Below are 15,580 nucleotides of genomic sequence, written 5' to 3'. Positions count from 1 at the left end.
TTTCAGCGGACTTGGGCCAATGGCAATGTTCCCCGACGGATAAGGTCCTGTATGTGGCGGACGTAACCGCCATCTTCTGCAGTATTGCTCACTTGACACCTGACACTGCTGCCTGCAATACCTCCACTAACTGAGCTGCTGTTACTTCCTCTGGGAGCTATCACGCCACGTCCTGCAGGTGCTCAGGCCCCAGCCTTCACCCCCTGAGAAGCTGGGGAAGCACGTGGAGGAAGTCCTACACCTGTATGGAAAGCCAAATGGTGCAGCAGAGGATTAGGTGAGTCCGAAGCAATACCTATGTGTGATAGGTGCGGTGAATGATGGTGTTACTAAACATTTTATGTAGTGAAGGTGTTGATGCATGCATATGAAATCTGTAAAAGAGTGTGAGTTGAGAGGAGGTGCATGTTTGCCTACTTGCTGTCACTGATGTGTACTGTCCACTTCTATTGGTATGGTGCATGTAGACATGACTTTTTCCTTATGTTTGTGTTATCCATGCAGGTCAGTGCCCATCAGAAGAAAGTAAGTTGGCATGCCATCATCAAGCAAGTGCGGACCCTGGGGGTCCACAGCCTGCGGAGCACCCACTATAGGAAGCGGTGGGAGGACCTGAGACGCTGGGCCCAGAAGACCGCAGAGGCCCAGCTGGGGATGTTCTTCCTACGAGGGAGGGATGCCAGTCGGACCTTCAACCCCTAATGGCCCGCATTTTGGCGGTAGCCTACCCTGAGGTGGTTGGGCATTTGAAGGTAGCACAGCAGCCACAAGGGAGTAAGTACTGACAGAACCCAAAACTTGCCTCTGATAGTTTAGTGTATGATGTCCGAGTATTGCACCTGGGACGATGTGGTACGTGCTACAGGTATCGTGACTACTAGGAAGACATGGTACAACAGTTGCCAACATACAAACACAGATGTGCCCATTGTATTGTGGAAGAGAATATGTTAATCTGCTTTGTCTACCAAATAGTATGACTGCATCTGGAGATGCACATGTGACTGAGTCCTCTGTGTGACTCTACTCAGCCATGCATTTCTATAACCTGCTCTGTCGTCCTTCCCACCTAATGTTCCCAAGTCCATTAACCCAAATAGTAAGTTGAACAGCTCTTTGGTGTCTGACCACTCCTATTCCACTGGATCTGCTCTATGTGCAACATTGGGTCTGACAGATGAACATCAGGGCCAAGTAATCCTGTGTCCTGAAATAGTTGGACGCTTCATGTGAGGCTGTCATCCAAATCAGGCCTTTGGTATGTCCAACTTAGAACGCTCCCCATGAGGTCTGAGGAGGTGTCCTCAATGTCATGTCAGATTCATACATTGGGAAATGTGAAGTTTGATAAAAGTGGACATCCTACAATGGGAAACCTATGGTGACAATAAGACATTGACACTTCATGGTATGACATTGACATGTTTACAAATACCTTTTTTTCTAATTAATTTGGTGTAGAGAAGGTGAGTGGCTAGGTTGCTGAACCCTTAGCCTGTGTGTATTGTTCATGCTACATAGGCCAATCCCATACCTACATGAGTGCAACATATGGTATTTGCTGCCTACATCATGTCTCAATTGATAATTCAGGCCTTATTTGATATTGTAGTCTTTTTTCCAAGATGTACTTTTGCAAATCTGTCTGTTTCGACAGTGTTGGTTATGGCTATGCTCATTGTCGCCTGACTTAATGGTGTAGCAGGTGTTCTATTTCACATACACCTGTTGGTGTTGTGGGATGTGTTGTCATTCAATTAGGTTGACTCTGGGTGTATGTGTCTTTAATAGGTACAACAGTAAACAGTTGTATAAGTGTTAGTTCTGGAATTAGGTAGTGTGCATCACGTCTGGACAGTTGTTAGTGATATAGGTGTGCATATGTTGTCATGTAGAGGTTCCTATTCAGCATGTATTATGGAATGGTATGAGTCCTTCATGGACATTGTTTGGTGTCCATTGTTATGTTGGTGTAACCATAATCCCTGTGGTTGTCTGTGGATTTATTCTTTGTGCTAGGTAGACCCTAATTGCAGTTTGTAGGAGTGTCTTTGTGACAATGTATCTGATTAGTGGCAGCAGAAATTCCTTATGAATCTTTTCCTAGTATTTAGATAGATGTTTCAATTATATGCTATGTCATTTTGTGATGAACAATGTATGGGAATGCCACATGTAGTGTACTCATCTGAGGTTTTTGTCATTGTGTAAGTTATGTACAGAATGGCATGTGATTGGAAAGCAGCATGCTGTGTCGTATTTGAAGTGAGATGAGTTTTCATGGAACATGGGTTTTGGTGATGGACTGGGCAGGTGTTTGGTACGAGTAGGCATAATATTGTGTTATCAGTCAACTGCATTTCCTTAGACTGATTTGATGATGGACAGTGATGATCTTTATGGGGATCCATTTTTGATGTAGTAAATCCATCTTGTGCATGATTCTTTTGAGTTACAGCTGCTTTGCTGGGATGGTGAAATAGTGGTCAAATGGTTGGCTTATGTTGTGGTGAGACTGAGGTCATATCGGAAAGTTGGAAGTATCTAGTTGTGATATGATGTAGATTCTGAATGGTTTCTGACTGCAGCTTTATTAGCAAGAGATGTTTTGGAACAGTTGAGCATGTTGTAATGTATGTATGTGTGAAGAATGTGATCTTTCTTTCTTTTCAACCACCATCCCAAATGCGCCCCCCCCCCCCCCCAAAAAAAAAAAAATAATCTCTGAGGTGCCTGCCTGCCCCCTTGGTGGCAAATTACATGGCAGTGAGGAGTCGAGTAATGGGCACCAACATGTGCATAACGTTCATGTTGCACATATTGTATTTGGACTGGCCTATGGCATTGAACTTTTTTATATTTATACTATTTATATTACATATTTGGACCAACCAGTTGTTGGTTTTGATGTTAGACTTTTGTCCTCGATTTCTTTTCTTGAGGCATTCTAGAAAATGGCTGTGTGTGTGTGTATATTTGTGTGTAAGTGGTGCTTGTGTTACCTGTTTTGTCTGGGCAGAATGTGAGGTTGTGTGCAGTGCATTTGTCCCCCAGTGATGGGTGTGTGTTGTGTGATGGACATGTGTATGTTAGGGACATGTTGTTGTCATAGTATTGAGTGGTGATAGTGTTGACATGTGTTTGTTGCAGTATTGTGTGCCTTTGTGTGGTTTGATTATGTGCATGTGTGGCGAATGGTATGTCAGATAAGTTGTGATGTGTGTTTGCTGACTATGTGGACTGTTGCATTGTATAGTTGTGTGATAGTTTGTGTTTGTTGCCGGATGGTGTTACGTTGTGTTGTATGTGTGATTTGTCGATGGCTAGTGTGTATTGTGGGTGCTTGCCAATGGTTTGATGGGTTTGCGGTTGTGGTGTTGTAGTGTCATTTGGTGGTGTTTTGTGCTGTTGTGTGTGACTGTGGTGGCGCTGTGTTTCTGGGAGTAGGTGTGTTTTTTGACGTATGTGTGATGGCCGTAGTTTGTGTATTGTGTATGTGCAGGTGTCTCTGTGGGTGTGAGTCAGTGCCATCGCCACCCATTCCCAAGTGGTGTGTTGTGTGTGCGTACGTACTTTGACAATTTACAACAGTGACAGGTATGTATGTGTGTGTGTACTTACGGGTGCGGTCATCGTCTTCGGCATTGATTCTGGTGTCTCTGGGTGAGCAGGAGCAGCGGAAAGGTGTGTAGCTCTGGTTCCATGGCAGCTCCAGATGAGTGTGGTTTCCTGAAGGTGAGTGTCTCCTTTTATATGGTTGGTTTCCGCCTGGGTTTCCATGGTGGTGCGACCGCAGTGGAAAGCTTGGCGGTGTGCAACCTCACAATCTGTCCAGTGGAAGCATGGTCTCTATCGGCCTGCAGATTTCTACCGTTGTCCCTAGCAGCTAGACCACACTGGCTGTGCCGGTGGTGCTTTGGCTGTGTTCTGTTGGGAAAAGCACCATGGTCATAATATGACGGTCTTCTCTGCCAGCCTGTTAGCGGTGTGACCACCAACATGGCAGTCCTGGGACCGCCAAAGTCGTAATGAGTCCCCTAGTCTTGGAAATGTCAATTTAGCACAACGTAGAGTTGCATTTGTATATTTACAGATGCTTGCCTGCCCCTAGTATATTTTGTTGTCATTTATCTGCTGCTATTGAAATTCTAAAAAAATCCTAATATCTAATTGCGATGGACTATTCTTTCTGTATGCTGGCTCTATGTGTGTGATTTTAAGGTAGAAGTATTGTCTATTGTGCTTTTAAAAATAATTTTACACAGGTTTGTAATTTAACTTACTTAAAGATATTTATCTCATTTTAGCATGGTTTGCTGTCAGTTGAATTCTGTAACTACTGTTATCTTAATGTGGCACCTCTTGATGTCTTAGAAGATTAGGAAGCTATCCAACATAAATATTAGCCCTCTTCTATAGAATGTCTTGCCTTCTAACCTCACATCTGTGGAGGATTATTATCGGCTCTAGAGGCAAAGCAAATACTTCCTGTTCCATTAAGTATTTGTGGAAACATAAATGTTCATTTGCTCCTATCAAAATATTCTTTAATGTTTGGCAATTTTGTACTAGTCATACCTTGCTTTCTCTTCATTTAAGGTTCATCTTCAATCATTGATCACATGGTATAAGTGATCTGTTGGTATTCCATTTATTTTGTTCAGCAGTTAGTCAAAAAGGTCTGGAGAATTTGAAGTGCCAACTCCCTCTGGTCATATACCTGTTTCAGTATGGAAGCCTAATGTTGTGCAGTCAGAGATGATAGGTGTACATGTTTAAAGTGCTTCTTACCTGAATAGTCCTAGTTCATGTTGCTACTATATTGGGCCTGAGAATAGCTGACAAGTGTTCAGTTATTAGTTCATGGTTTTTCATAATAAGTTTGTAGTTGTTAGGCCTCATTCAGACTTTTGGCATATGGTAGTTTGAGAACTCCATATTAGTTCCTTTTTTTGATTGCCAGTCATCTTTTCAGCTCGCTGACCATGGATTTGCAAACTTCTTGTTTGTTACATTAACTAGATGTTCTGGTCCACTCAGTATGTGTTTTGCTTTTTGTCTCTTCTGCTTGCTAGCATTCTCCCTCAAAAAGAGGCTTCTCAAGAAGGATTGTGGTCTGTATTGAATGGTGCTTTACTGTGGCCATTTATGCTCACTGTTAAAATAAGGACATATCCAAACAGAGGTGAAGCTTTTACAGAAGCACTCTAGATATATTCATATATTAAGTCTGTCACTAAAATCCCTCTGTCTTGCTGCACCTTTGCCAAATCCTACTGCCTTTACAATGATGCAGGCAGTAAATCAAAGCTTGCTTAGAGAAATATGTTGGTGTGTGATTTACACTTAAGCTCCTCCTTACTCACCTATGTACTGCTTGTTCCTATGTCTGTGGTCCATGTACTTGTCAACTTTTCAAGAAATAGTTACTTAGCCTGCATCACTATTTCTTTATTCTGACCATGTCCTTCAGCTTTACTGGTGATCCTGCTGTCCTCTCCCTCCAAGATGGAAAAGGAGACTAAGATGTGCTTGCTGGCTCATGAAATGATGGCACTAAATCCAGGGTTATTATGACTTTTTATTTCACACTATCCCATCTATTTTAGGTGGCACTTGCTGCTAAATAGGTTGAGAATTTAACATTATTAATCAGATATTTTACAGTCCTTCTGCTAAGTGTCTGTGCAGCTAGACAGCAATGCTCTGTGTCCATTGTTAAAGGTGATTAATTCTTTCCTCATACCTGCTTAGACTGGAGGTGATTTGTATACAATTACATTAAGGATGTTGATGATAGCTGTTTTAAAATAATATAAATGCATAAGTGAGAAACCAATGGCTAGGGTAAGAGTGAGGAAGGATGAGCATCAGATGGGGTCTAATGTGACTGGATATACAGGTATTCGAAAAATCTTTGCTCTGGAGTTTATAAGAATGAAAGCTGGCCAACACCTGATTTAGAATATGGATGTAAACGTAACACCATGTTTGATAGAGTGAGATCATAACATATTACGTCAGTAGACACAAGGATAATAGGGTTTAAACAAGTGCACTGGCCACAGGTATATCAAATTATGCTCATTATTATGTGGCAATAAGATACAAAAATGTTAATTGTTAAGATGTTGCAGGCTGCAATCTAACATTTTACTAAGGCAAAAACTAATGCAAACCATGCTTTAAAATCTGGATTTAAATGTTGGCAATGTACATACATTAACACAAAAGTAAAACAATCATTTGAATTTTATATTGAGTTATTTGATTCAAATTAATTAAAACATGTATTATTCTTTTTCCTTTCTTCTGATAGAGGTTAAGGACAGAAAACAGACTTTTGAAACAACGTATTGAAACCCTTGAAAAAGTGAGTATTACAGGATCTTTTTACTTTGAAGAGAATTATCTTTGATTTTACAAATAACTCTTCATCCTGCATGGTAATCCACCTATAACTTTGAAAATTGATACCTGTTGTCAAATTAATATGTGAAAGCTGCTCCCTTATTTATATTAAATCAGTATTGTTGATTCAAGGTAATTCTCTAAATGGGGTTATTTGGTAGTCGACATGTAAAAGATTTATGTTGCTCTTACTGCTTCAAGTTGAAAGTTCATATGTAAAGGTATAATTGAGATAACTTTGAATGCCACCTTCAATTCTTTAATAGATTTAACTAAAGTAGATTACTAAAGGGGATTTTTTTTCCATGAACGTAAAAGGTTGATGTAGCCATATGGAACTGGGAACTGTGACTTCCTGGTTAGTGAAATGCAACGGCACCCTTCTTTTAGAAAGCACTTATAGTGAAACACTTGTTTAAGAAAGCAGAGACTTGAACACTTTTAATGGAAACTAATAGCTAGCTGGTGACTGAGCAACCCACTCTCAGTCTCAGAATCAATTCCAACACAACAGAAATTTAGACATAAAAAATAGTTTATTTGCGCACCGTTCTGCCCAAGATGTGATATCACTGGAAATCCAGTATTATTGCAGTGCGAAAATGTAGTCTTTAGCATTCTTTGGCTGCCTGATCTTCAGCACATGGAACCCTAGGTGAGACCAACAATCATATGCATGATTTAGACAATCTGCTTACCTGGTCCTTCTAAGTAATAGAGGTTGGGTTGGGTTTGAGGACATTCTAAAGCTATTGCCACTTTTGTCAGATTGATCTCCGATTTTTTTGCATTGACATGACACTGTGTTCGATCCCAGATAGTTCTGTACCAACCTCCTCTACCAGCCTTTTGTGAATCTGTGAGTTAGTGTATCCTACAAGTGGTTAACGTTTTTTTGTAGTGTTTGACTGTGTTTGTTTGACCCCAAATTTTACTGTAGCTTGCAAAAGGTTTCCGCAGACCCTCAACCATAATGGCCTTAAAATAGAACAAATCTAAAATATGTTCATATGAGTGACTTTGCACAATGCTGCCAATGAAAGTAATGCTGACCCCTGCAGCTTTTTCAAGCTCTAGGTCAATGTACTTGGTATTCTATAGCAATTTGCCAGTCCATTTCTCCGTCAACAGTAGATCACCATATGCCAGAATTCAAGGACACCTGTACCAAGGTTGTTAAGCTACAAAGGATGTGTCTTGCTTCATAGCCCCTCTGCCACCATGGACTTTCTTAATAAGTGTGATATTAAACCCTGACAGCCAGGGACATTTAATAAAACCATGTTTGGATCTTGTGTAATGTGTTGTGCTGTCCAAGTTTTCTTCTGAGGGCTGTCAGTGGAGTATATATCATCTCCACCACTTGTGTGTTCTGATTGTCAGTTTTATCAATTTCCTCCTAATGATTGATAATGCCTGCCATGTGGAGTTTTCACTTTGATGGACCTGGAAACCGAAGCTTCTGTGATTTGGTGGAACTAGTGATGGCAGTAAAATTTTACTTGAGGATATCAGTCACCATAGTGCATATTTGGAAAGTTGGCTACGAGTAATATTATCTTTGAGAACTTTAATTATGCAGAATATTAGATTCCAACAGACAAAGCCAGTTTCATATGTAGAGCTTTTGTGAAAGCATGATTTTGGCTGGGGAGTCTCTAAAATAATTTTTTAAGCAACTTCTTGTAAAACAAGATGGATAATAGTTAAGCTATAGTAAATGAAGGTGTCCCTCCCGGCCTCCCTCCCACCCTCCCCCCCCCCCCCCCTTGTTGCTTAGGCCTCCCTCCCACCCTCCCCCCCCTTGTTGCTTAGGCCTCCCTCCCACCCTCCCCCCCCCCCTTGTTGCTTAGGCCTCCCTCCCACCCTCCCCCCCCCCTTGTTGCTTAGGCCTCCCTCCCACCCTCCCCCCCCCTTGTTGCTTAGGCCTCCCTCCCACCCTCCCCCACCCCTTGTTGCTTAGGCCTCCCTCCCACCCTCCCCCACCCCTTGTTGCTTAGGCCTCCCTCCCACCCTCCCCCACCCCTTGTTGCTTAGGCCTCCCTCCCACCCTCCCCCACCCCTTGTTGCTTAGGCCTCCCTCCCACCCTCCCCCACCCCTTGTTGCTTAGGCCTCCCTCCCACCCTCCCCCACCCCTTGTTGCTTAGGCCTCCATCCCCCCCTCCAACCCCCCCTTGTTGCTTAGGCCTCCCTCCCCCCCCTCCCCCCCCCCCTTGTTGCTTAGGCCTCCCTCCCCCCCTCCCCCCCCCCCTTGTTGCTTAGGCCTCCCTCCCTCCTCCCCCCCCCTTGTTGCTTAGGCCTCCCTCCCACCCTCCCCCCCCTTGTTGCTTAGGCCTCCCTCCCACCCTCCCCCCCCCCTTGTTGCTTAGGCCTCCCTCCCACCCTCCCCCCCCCCTTGTTGCTTAGGCCTCCCTCCCACCCTCCCCCCCCCCCCCTTGTTGCTTAGGCCTCCCTCCCCCCCCCCCCCCTTGTTGCTTAGGCCTCCCTCCCCCGCTCCCCCCCCCCCTTGTTGCTTAGGCCTCCCTCCCCCCCTCCCCCCCCCTTGTTGCTTAGGCCTCCCTCCCCCCCTCCCCCCCCCCTTGTTGCTTAGGCCTCCCTCCCCCCCTCCCCCCCCCCTTGTTGCTTAGGCCTCCCTCCCCCCCTCCCCCCCCCCTTGTTGCTTAGGCCTCCCTCCCACCCTCCCCCCCCCTTGTTGCTTAGGCCTCCCTCCCACCCTCCCCCCCCCCTTGTTGCTTAGGCCTCCCTCCCACCCTCCCCCCCCCTTGTTGCTTAGGCCTCCCTCCCACCCTCCCCTTGATGCTTAGGCATCCCTCCCCCCCTCCCCCCTTTGCATTCGCCTCCCTCCCACCCTCCCCCCTTTGCATACGCTTCCCTCCCACCCTCCCCCTTTGCATACGCTTCCCTCCCACCCTCCCCCCTTTGCATACGCCTCCCTCCCACCCTCCCCCCTTTGAATACGCCTCCCTCCCACCCTCCCCCCTTGCCATACTCCTCCCTCCCACCCTCCTCCCTTGCCATACTCCTCCCTCCCACCCTCCCCCCTTGCCATACGCCTCCCAGCCACCCTCCCCCCTTGACATACGCCTCCCACCCACCCTCCCCCCTTTGCATACGCCTCCCTCCCACCCTCCCCCCTTTGCATACGCCTCCCTCCCACCCTCCCCCCTTTGCATAAGCCTCCCTCCCACCCTCCCCCCTTTGCTTACGCCTCCCTCCCTCCCCCCTTTGCTTACGCCTCCCTCCCTCCCCCCTTTGCTTAGGCCTCCCTCCCTCCCTCCCCCCTTTGCTTAGGCCTCCCTACCTCCTACCCTCCCCCCTTGTTGCTTATACCTCCCTCTCTCCTACCTTCCCCCTTGTTGCTTAGTCCTCCCCCCCCCTTGTTGCTTAGGCCTCCCTCCCCCCCTTGTTGCTTAGGCCTCCCTCCCCCTTGTTGCTTAGGCCTCCCTCCCCCCCTCCCCCCTTGTTGCTTAGGCCTCCCTCCCCTCCTCCCCCCCTTGTTGCTTAGGCCTCCCTCCCCTCCTCCCCCCTTGTTGCTTAGGCCTCCCTCCCCCCTTGTTGCTTATACCTTCCTCTCTCCTACCTTCCCCCTTGTTGCTTAGTCCTCCCCCCCTTGTTGCTTAGGCCTCCCTCCCCCCCTTGTTGCTTAGGCCTCCCTCCCCCTTGTTGCTTAGGCCTCCCTCCCCTCCTCCCCCCCCTTGTTGGTTAGGCCTCCCTCCCCTCCTCCCCCCCCCCTTGTTGGTTAGGCCTCCCTCCCCTCCTCCCCCCCCCCTTGTTGGTTAGGCCTCCCTCCCCTCCTCCCCCCCCCTTGTTGCTTAGGCCTCCCTCCCCTCCTCCCCCCCCTTGTTGCTTAGGCCTCCCTCCCCTCCTCCCCCCCTTGTTGCTTAGGCCTCCCTCCCCTCCTCCCCCCTTGTTGCTTACACCTCCCTCCTACCCTCCCCCCTTGTTGCTTATACCTCCCTCTCTCCTACCTTCCCCCTTGTTGCTTAGTCCTCCCCCCCCCCTTGTTCCTTAGGCCTCCCTCCCCCCCTCCCCCACTTGTTGCTTAGGCCTCCCTCCCCCTTGTTGCTTAGGCCTCCCTCCCCCCCCCCCTTGTTGCTTAGGCCTCCCTCCCCTCCTCCCCCCCCTTGTTGCTTAGGCCTCCCTCCCCTCCTCCCCCCCCTTGTTGCTTAGGCCTCCCTCCCCTCCTCCCCCCTTGTTGCTTAGGCCTCCCTCCCCCCTTGTTGCTTATACTTCCCTCTCTCCTACCTTCCCCCTTGTTGCTTAGTCCTCCCCCCCCCTTGTTGCTTAGGCCTCCCTCCCCCCCTCCCCCCCTTGTTGCTTAGGCCTCCCTCCCCCTTGTTGCTTAGGCCTCCCTCCCCCCCTTGTTGCTTAGGCCTCCCTCCCCTCCTCCCCCCCCTTGTTGCTTAGGCCTCCCTCCCCTCCTCCCCCCCTTGTTGCTTAGGCCTCCCTCCCCTCCTCCCCCCTTGTTGCTTAGGCCTCCCTCCCCCCCTTGTTGCTTAGGCCTCCCTCCCTCCCCCTTGTTGCTTAGGCCTCCCTCCCTCCCCCTTGTTGCTTAGGCCTCCCTCCCTCCCCCTTGTTGGTTAGGCCTCCCTCCCTCCCCCTTGTTGCTTAGGCCTCCCTCCCCCCCCCTTGTTGCTTAGGCCTCCATCCCCCCCCCTTGTTGCTTAGGCCTCCCTCCCACCCTCCCCCCTTTGCATACGCCTCCCTCCCACCCTCCCCCCTTTGCATACACCTCCCTCCCATCCTCCCTCCCCCTTGTTGCTTAGGCCTCCCTCCCACCCTCCCCCCCCCTTGTTGCTTAGGCCTCCCACCCTCCCCCCCCTTGTTGCTTAGGCCTCCCTCCCCCCCTCCCCCCCCCCTTGTTGCTTAGGCCTCCCTCCCACCCCCCCCCCCCCTTGTTGCTTAGGCCTCCCTCCCACCCCCCCCCCCCCTTGTTGCTTAGGCCTCCCTCCCATCCTCCCCCCCCCCTTGTTGCTTAGGCCTCCCTCCCCCCCCTTGTTGCTTAGGCCTCCCTCCCCCCCCTTGTTGCTTAGGCCTCCCTCCCACCCTCCCCCCTTTGCATTCGCCTCCCTCCCACCCTCCCCCCTTTGCATACGCTTCCCTCCCACCCTCCCCCCTTTGCATACGCCTCCCTCCCACCCTCCCCCCTTTGCATACGCCTCCCTCCCACCCTCCCCCCTTTGCATACGCCTCCCTCCCACCCTCCCCCCTTGCCATACTCCTCCCTCCCACCCTCCCCCCTTGCCATACTCCTCCCTCCCACCCTCCCCCCTTGCCATACGCCTCCCAGCCACCCTCCCCCCTTGACATACGCCTCCCACCCACCCTCCCCCCTTTGCATACGCCTCCCTCCCACCCTCCCCCTTTGCATACGCCTCCCTCCCACCCTCCCCCCTTTGCATAAGCCTCCCTCCCACCCTCCCCCCTTTGCTTACGCCTCCCTCCCTCCCCCCTTTGCTTAGGCCTCCCTCCCTCCCCCCTTTGCTTAGGCCTCCCTACCTCCTACCCTCACCCCTTGTTGCTTATACCTCCCTCTCTCCTATCTTCCCCCTTGTTGCTTAGTCCTCCCCCCCCCTTGTTGCTTAGGCCTCCCTCCCCCCCTTGTTGCTTAGGCCTCCCTCCCCCCCCTCCCCCCTTGTTGCTTAGGCCTCCCTCCCCTCCTCCCCCCCTTGTTGCTTAGGCCTCCCTCCCCTCCTCCCCCCTTGTTGCTTAGGCCTCCCTCCCCCCTTGTTGCTTATACCTCCCTCTCTCCTACCTTCCCCCTTGTTGCTTAGTCCTCCCCCCCCTTGTTGCTTAGGCCTCCCTCCCCCCCTTGTTGCTTAGGCCTCCCTCCCCCTTGTTGCTTAGGCCTCCCTCCCCTCCTCCCCCCCCCTTGTTGGTTAGGCCTCCCTCCCCTCCTCCCCCCCCCCCCTTGTTGGTTAGGCCTCCCTCCCCTCCTCCCCCCCCCCCTTGTTGGTTAGGCCTCCCTCCCCTCCTCCCCCCCCCTTGTTGCTTAGGCCTCCCTCCCCTCCTCCCCCCCCTTGTTGCTTAGGCCTCCCTCCCCTCCTCCCCCCCTTGTTGCTTAGGCCTCCCTCCCCTCCTCCCCCCTTGTTGCTTACACCTCCCTCCTACCCTCCCCCCTTGTTGCTTATACCTCCCTCTCTCCTACCTTCCCCCTTGTTGCTTAGTCCTCCCCCCCCCCCCCTTGTTCCTTAGGCCTCCCTCCCCCCCTCCCCCACTTGTTGCTTAGGCCTCCCGCCCCCTTGTTGCTTAGGCCTCCCTCCCCCCCCCCCCTTGTTGCTTAGGCCTCCCTCCCCTCCTCCCCCCCCTTGTTGCTTAGGCCTCCCTCCCCTCCTCCCCCCTTGTTGCTTAGGCCTCCCTCCCCCCTTGTTGCTTATACTTCCCTCTCTCCTACCTTCCCCCTTGTTGCTTAGTCCTCCCCCCCCTTGTTGCTTAGGCCTCCCTCCCCCCTCCCCCCCTTGTTGCTTAGGCCTCCCTCCCCCTTGTTGCTTAGGCCTCCCTCCCCCCCTTGTTGCTTAGGCCTCCCTCCCCTCCTCCCCCCCCTTGTTGCTTAGGCCTCCCTCCCCTCCTCCCCCCCTTGTTGCTTAGGCCTCCCTCCCCTCCTCCCCCCTTGTTGCTTAGGCCTCCCTCCCCCCCTTGTTGCTTAGGCCTCCCTCCCTCCCCCTTGTTGCTTAGGCCTCCCTCCCTCCCCCTTGTTGCTTAGGCCTCCCTCCCTCCCCCTTGTTGGTTAGGCCTCCCTCCCTCCCCCTTGTTGCTTAGGCCTCCCTCCCCCCCCCTTGTTGCTTAGGCCTCCATCCCCCCCCCTTGTTGCTTAGGCCTCCCTCCCACCCTCCCCCCTTTGCATACGCCTCCCTCCCACCCTCCCCCCTTTGCATACACCTCCCTCCCACCCTCCCCCCTTTGCATACGTCTCCCTCCCCCCCTTTGCATACGCCTTCCTCCCCCCACCCTCCCCCCTTTGCATACGCCTCCCACCCTTCCCCCTTTGCATACGCCTCCCACCCTTCCCCCTTTGCTTATGCCTCCCTCACACCCTCCCCCATTGTTGCTTACGCCTCCCTACCTCCTACCCTCCCCCCTTGTTGCTTACTCCTCCCTACCTCCTACCCTCCCCCCTTGTTGCTTACGCCTCCCTACCTCCTACCCTCCCCCGTTGTTGCTTATGCCTCCCTCCTACCCTCCCCCCTTGTTGCTTATGCCTCCCTCTCTCCTACCTTCCCCCTTGTTTGCTTACGCCTCCGTCTCTCCTACCTTCCCCCTTGTTGCTTAGGCCTACCCCCCCTTGTTACTAACGTGACCCTCCCACCCTTCCCCTTGCTGCTTAGGCCTCCCCCCCTTGTTACTAACGTGACCCTCCCACCCTCCCCCTTGCTGCTAATACCTCCCTCCCACCCTCCCCCTTGCTGCTAATACCTCCCTCCCACCCTCCCCCTTGCTGCTAATACCTCCCTCCCTCCCACCCTCCCCCCTTGTTGCTTATGCCTCCCACTCTCCTACCTTCCCCCATGTTTGCTTACGCCTCCCTCTCTCCTACCTTCCCCCTTGTTGCTTAGGCCTCCCTCCCCCCTTGTTGCTTAGGCCTCCCTCCCCCCTTGTTGCTTTGGCCTCCCTCCCCCTTGTTGCTTAGGCCTCCCGCCCCCCTTGTTACTAATGTGACCTTCCCACCCTCCCCCTTGTTGCTTATATCTCCCTCCCACCCTCCCCCCTTGTTGCTTATACCACCCTCCCCCCTTGCTGCTTATACCTCCCTCCCACCCTTGCTGCTAATACCTCCCTCCCACCCTCCCCCTTGCTGCTAATACCTCCCTCCCACCCTCCCTCCCCCTTGCTGCTAATACCTCCCTCCCACCCTCCCTCCCCCTTGCTGCTAATACCTCCCTCCCACCCTCCCTCCCCCTTGCTGCTAATACCTCCCTCCCACCCTCCCTCCCCCTTGCTGCTAATACCTCCCTCCCTCCCTCCTTGCTTCTAATACCTCCCTCCCCCCCTTTTTGCTTATGCCTCCCTCTCTCCTACCTTCCCCCTGGTTTGCTTACGCCTCCCTCTCTCCTACCTTCCCCCTTGTTGCTTAGGCCTACCCCCCCTTGTTACTAACGTGACCCTCCCACCCTTCCCCTTGCTGCTTAGGCCTCCCCCCCCTTGTTACTAACGTGACCCTCCCACCCTCCCCCTTGCTGCTTACACCTCCCTCCCCCCTTGCTGCATATACCTCCCTCCCACCCTCCCCCTTGCTGCTAATACCTCCCTCCCACCCTCCCCCTTGCTGCTAATACCTCCCTCCCACCCTCCCCCTTGCTGCTAATACCTCCCTCCCACCCTCCCCCTTGCTGCTAATACCTCCCTCCCACCCTCCCCCTTGCTGCTAATACCTCCCTCCCTCCCTCCCACCCTCCCCCCTTGTTGCTTATGCCTCCCACTCTCCTACCTTCCCCCATGTTTGCTTACGCCTCCCTCTCTCCTACCTTCCCCCTTGTTGCTTAGGCCTCCCTCCCCCCTTGTTGCTTTGGCCTCCCTCCCCCCTTGTTGCTTTGGCCTCCCTCCCCCTTGTTGCTTAGGCCTCCCGCCCCCCTTGTTACTAATGTGACCTTCCCACCCTCCCCCTTGTTGCTTATATCTCCCTCCCACCCTCCCCCCTTGTTGCCTAAATCTTCCTCCCACCCTCCCCCCTTGTTGCTTATACCACCCTCCCCCCTTGCTGCTTATACCTCCCTCCCACCCTTGCTGCTATTACCTCCCTCCCACCCTCCCCCTTGCTGCTAATACCTCCCTCCCACCCTCCCTCCCCCTTGCTGCTAATACCTCCCTCCCACCCTCCCTCCCCCTTGCTGCTAATACCTCCCTCCCACCCTCCCTCCCCCTTGCTGCTAATACCTCCCTCCCACCCTCCCTCCCCCTTGCTGCTAATACCTCCCTCCCTCCCTCCTTGCTTCTAATACCTCCCTCCCCCCCTTTTTGCTTATGCCTCCCTCTCTCCTACCTTCCCCCTGGTTTGCTTACGCCTCTCCTACCTTCCCCCTTGTTGCTTAGGCCTCCCGCCCCCCTTGTTACTAACGTGACCCTCCCCCTTGTTGCTTATATCTCCCTCCCACCCTCCCCCCTTCTTGCTTAAATCTCCTTCCCACCCTCCCCCCTTCTTGCTTATACCACCGTCCCCCCTTGCTGCTTATT

At 52.1% G+C, this 15,580-nt stretch overlaps 1 protein-coding gene across 3 annotated transcripts in view; it reads left to right on the top strand.

The window, feature by feature from the left end:
• EVI5 (ecotropic viral integration site 5) overlaps positions 1 to 15,580 on the top strand; it is a 776,910-nt gene that overhangs the window by 363,755 nt on the left and 397,575 nt on the right. For all 3 annotated transcript variants that reach the window (XM_069232361.1, XM_069232360.1, XM_069232359.1), the window contains exon 11: positions 6,320 to 6,373. In XM_069232361.1, the coding sequence (XP_069088462.1) occupies positions 6,320 to 6,373 (54 nt within the window). The remainder of the gene's footprint in view (positions 1 to 6,319; positions 6,374 to 15,580) is intronic.

This window comes from Pleurodeles waltl, chromosome 4_2 (genome assembly GCF_031143425.1).
Source record: "Pleurodeles waltl isolate 20211129_DDA chromosome 4_2, aPleWal1.hap1.20221129, whole genome shotgun sequence".
In the NCBI taxonomy this organism is placed as follows: Eukaryota; Metazoa; Chordata; class Amphibia; order Caudata; family Salamandridae; genus Pleurodeles; species Pleurodeles waltl.
Note: the sequence above shows the minus strand (reverse complement) of the source record. Positions and strands in the feature narration are given on the sequence as shown.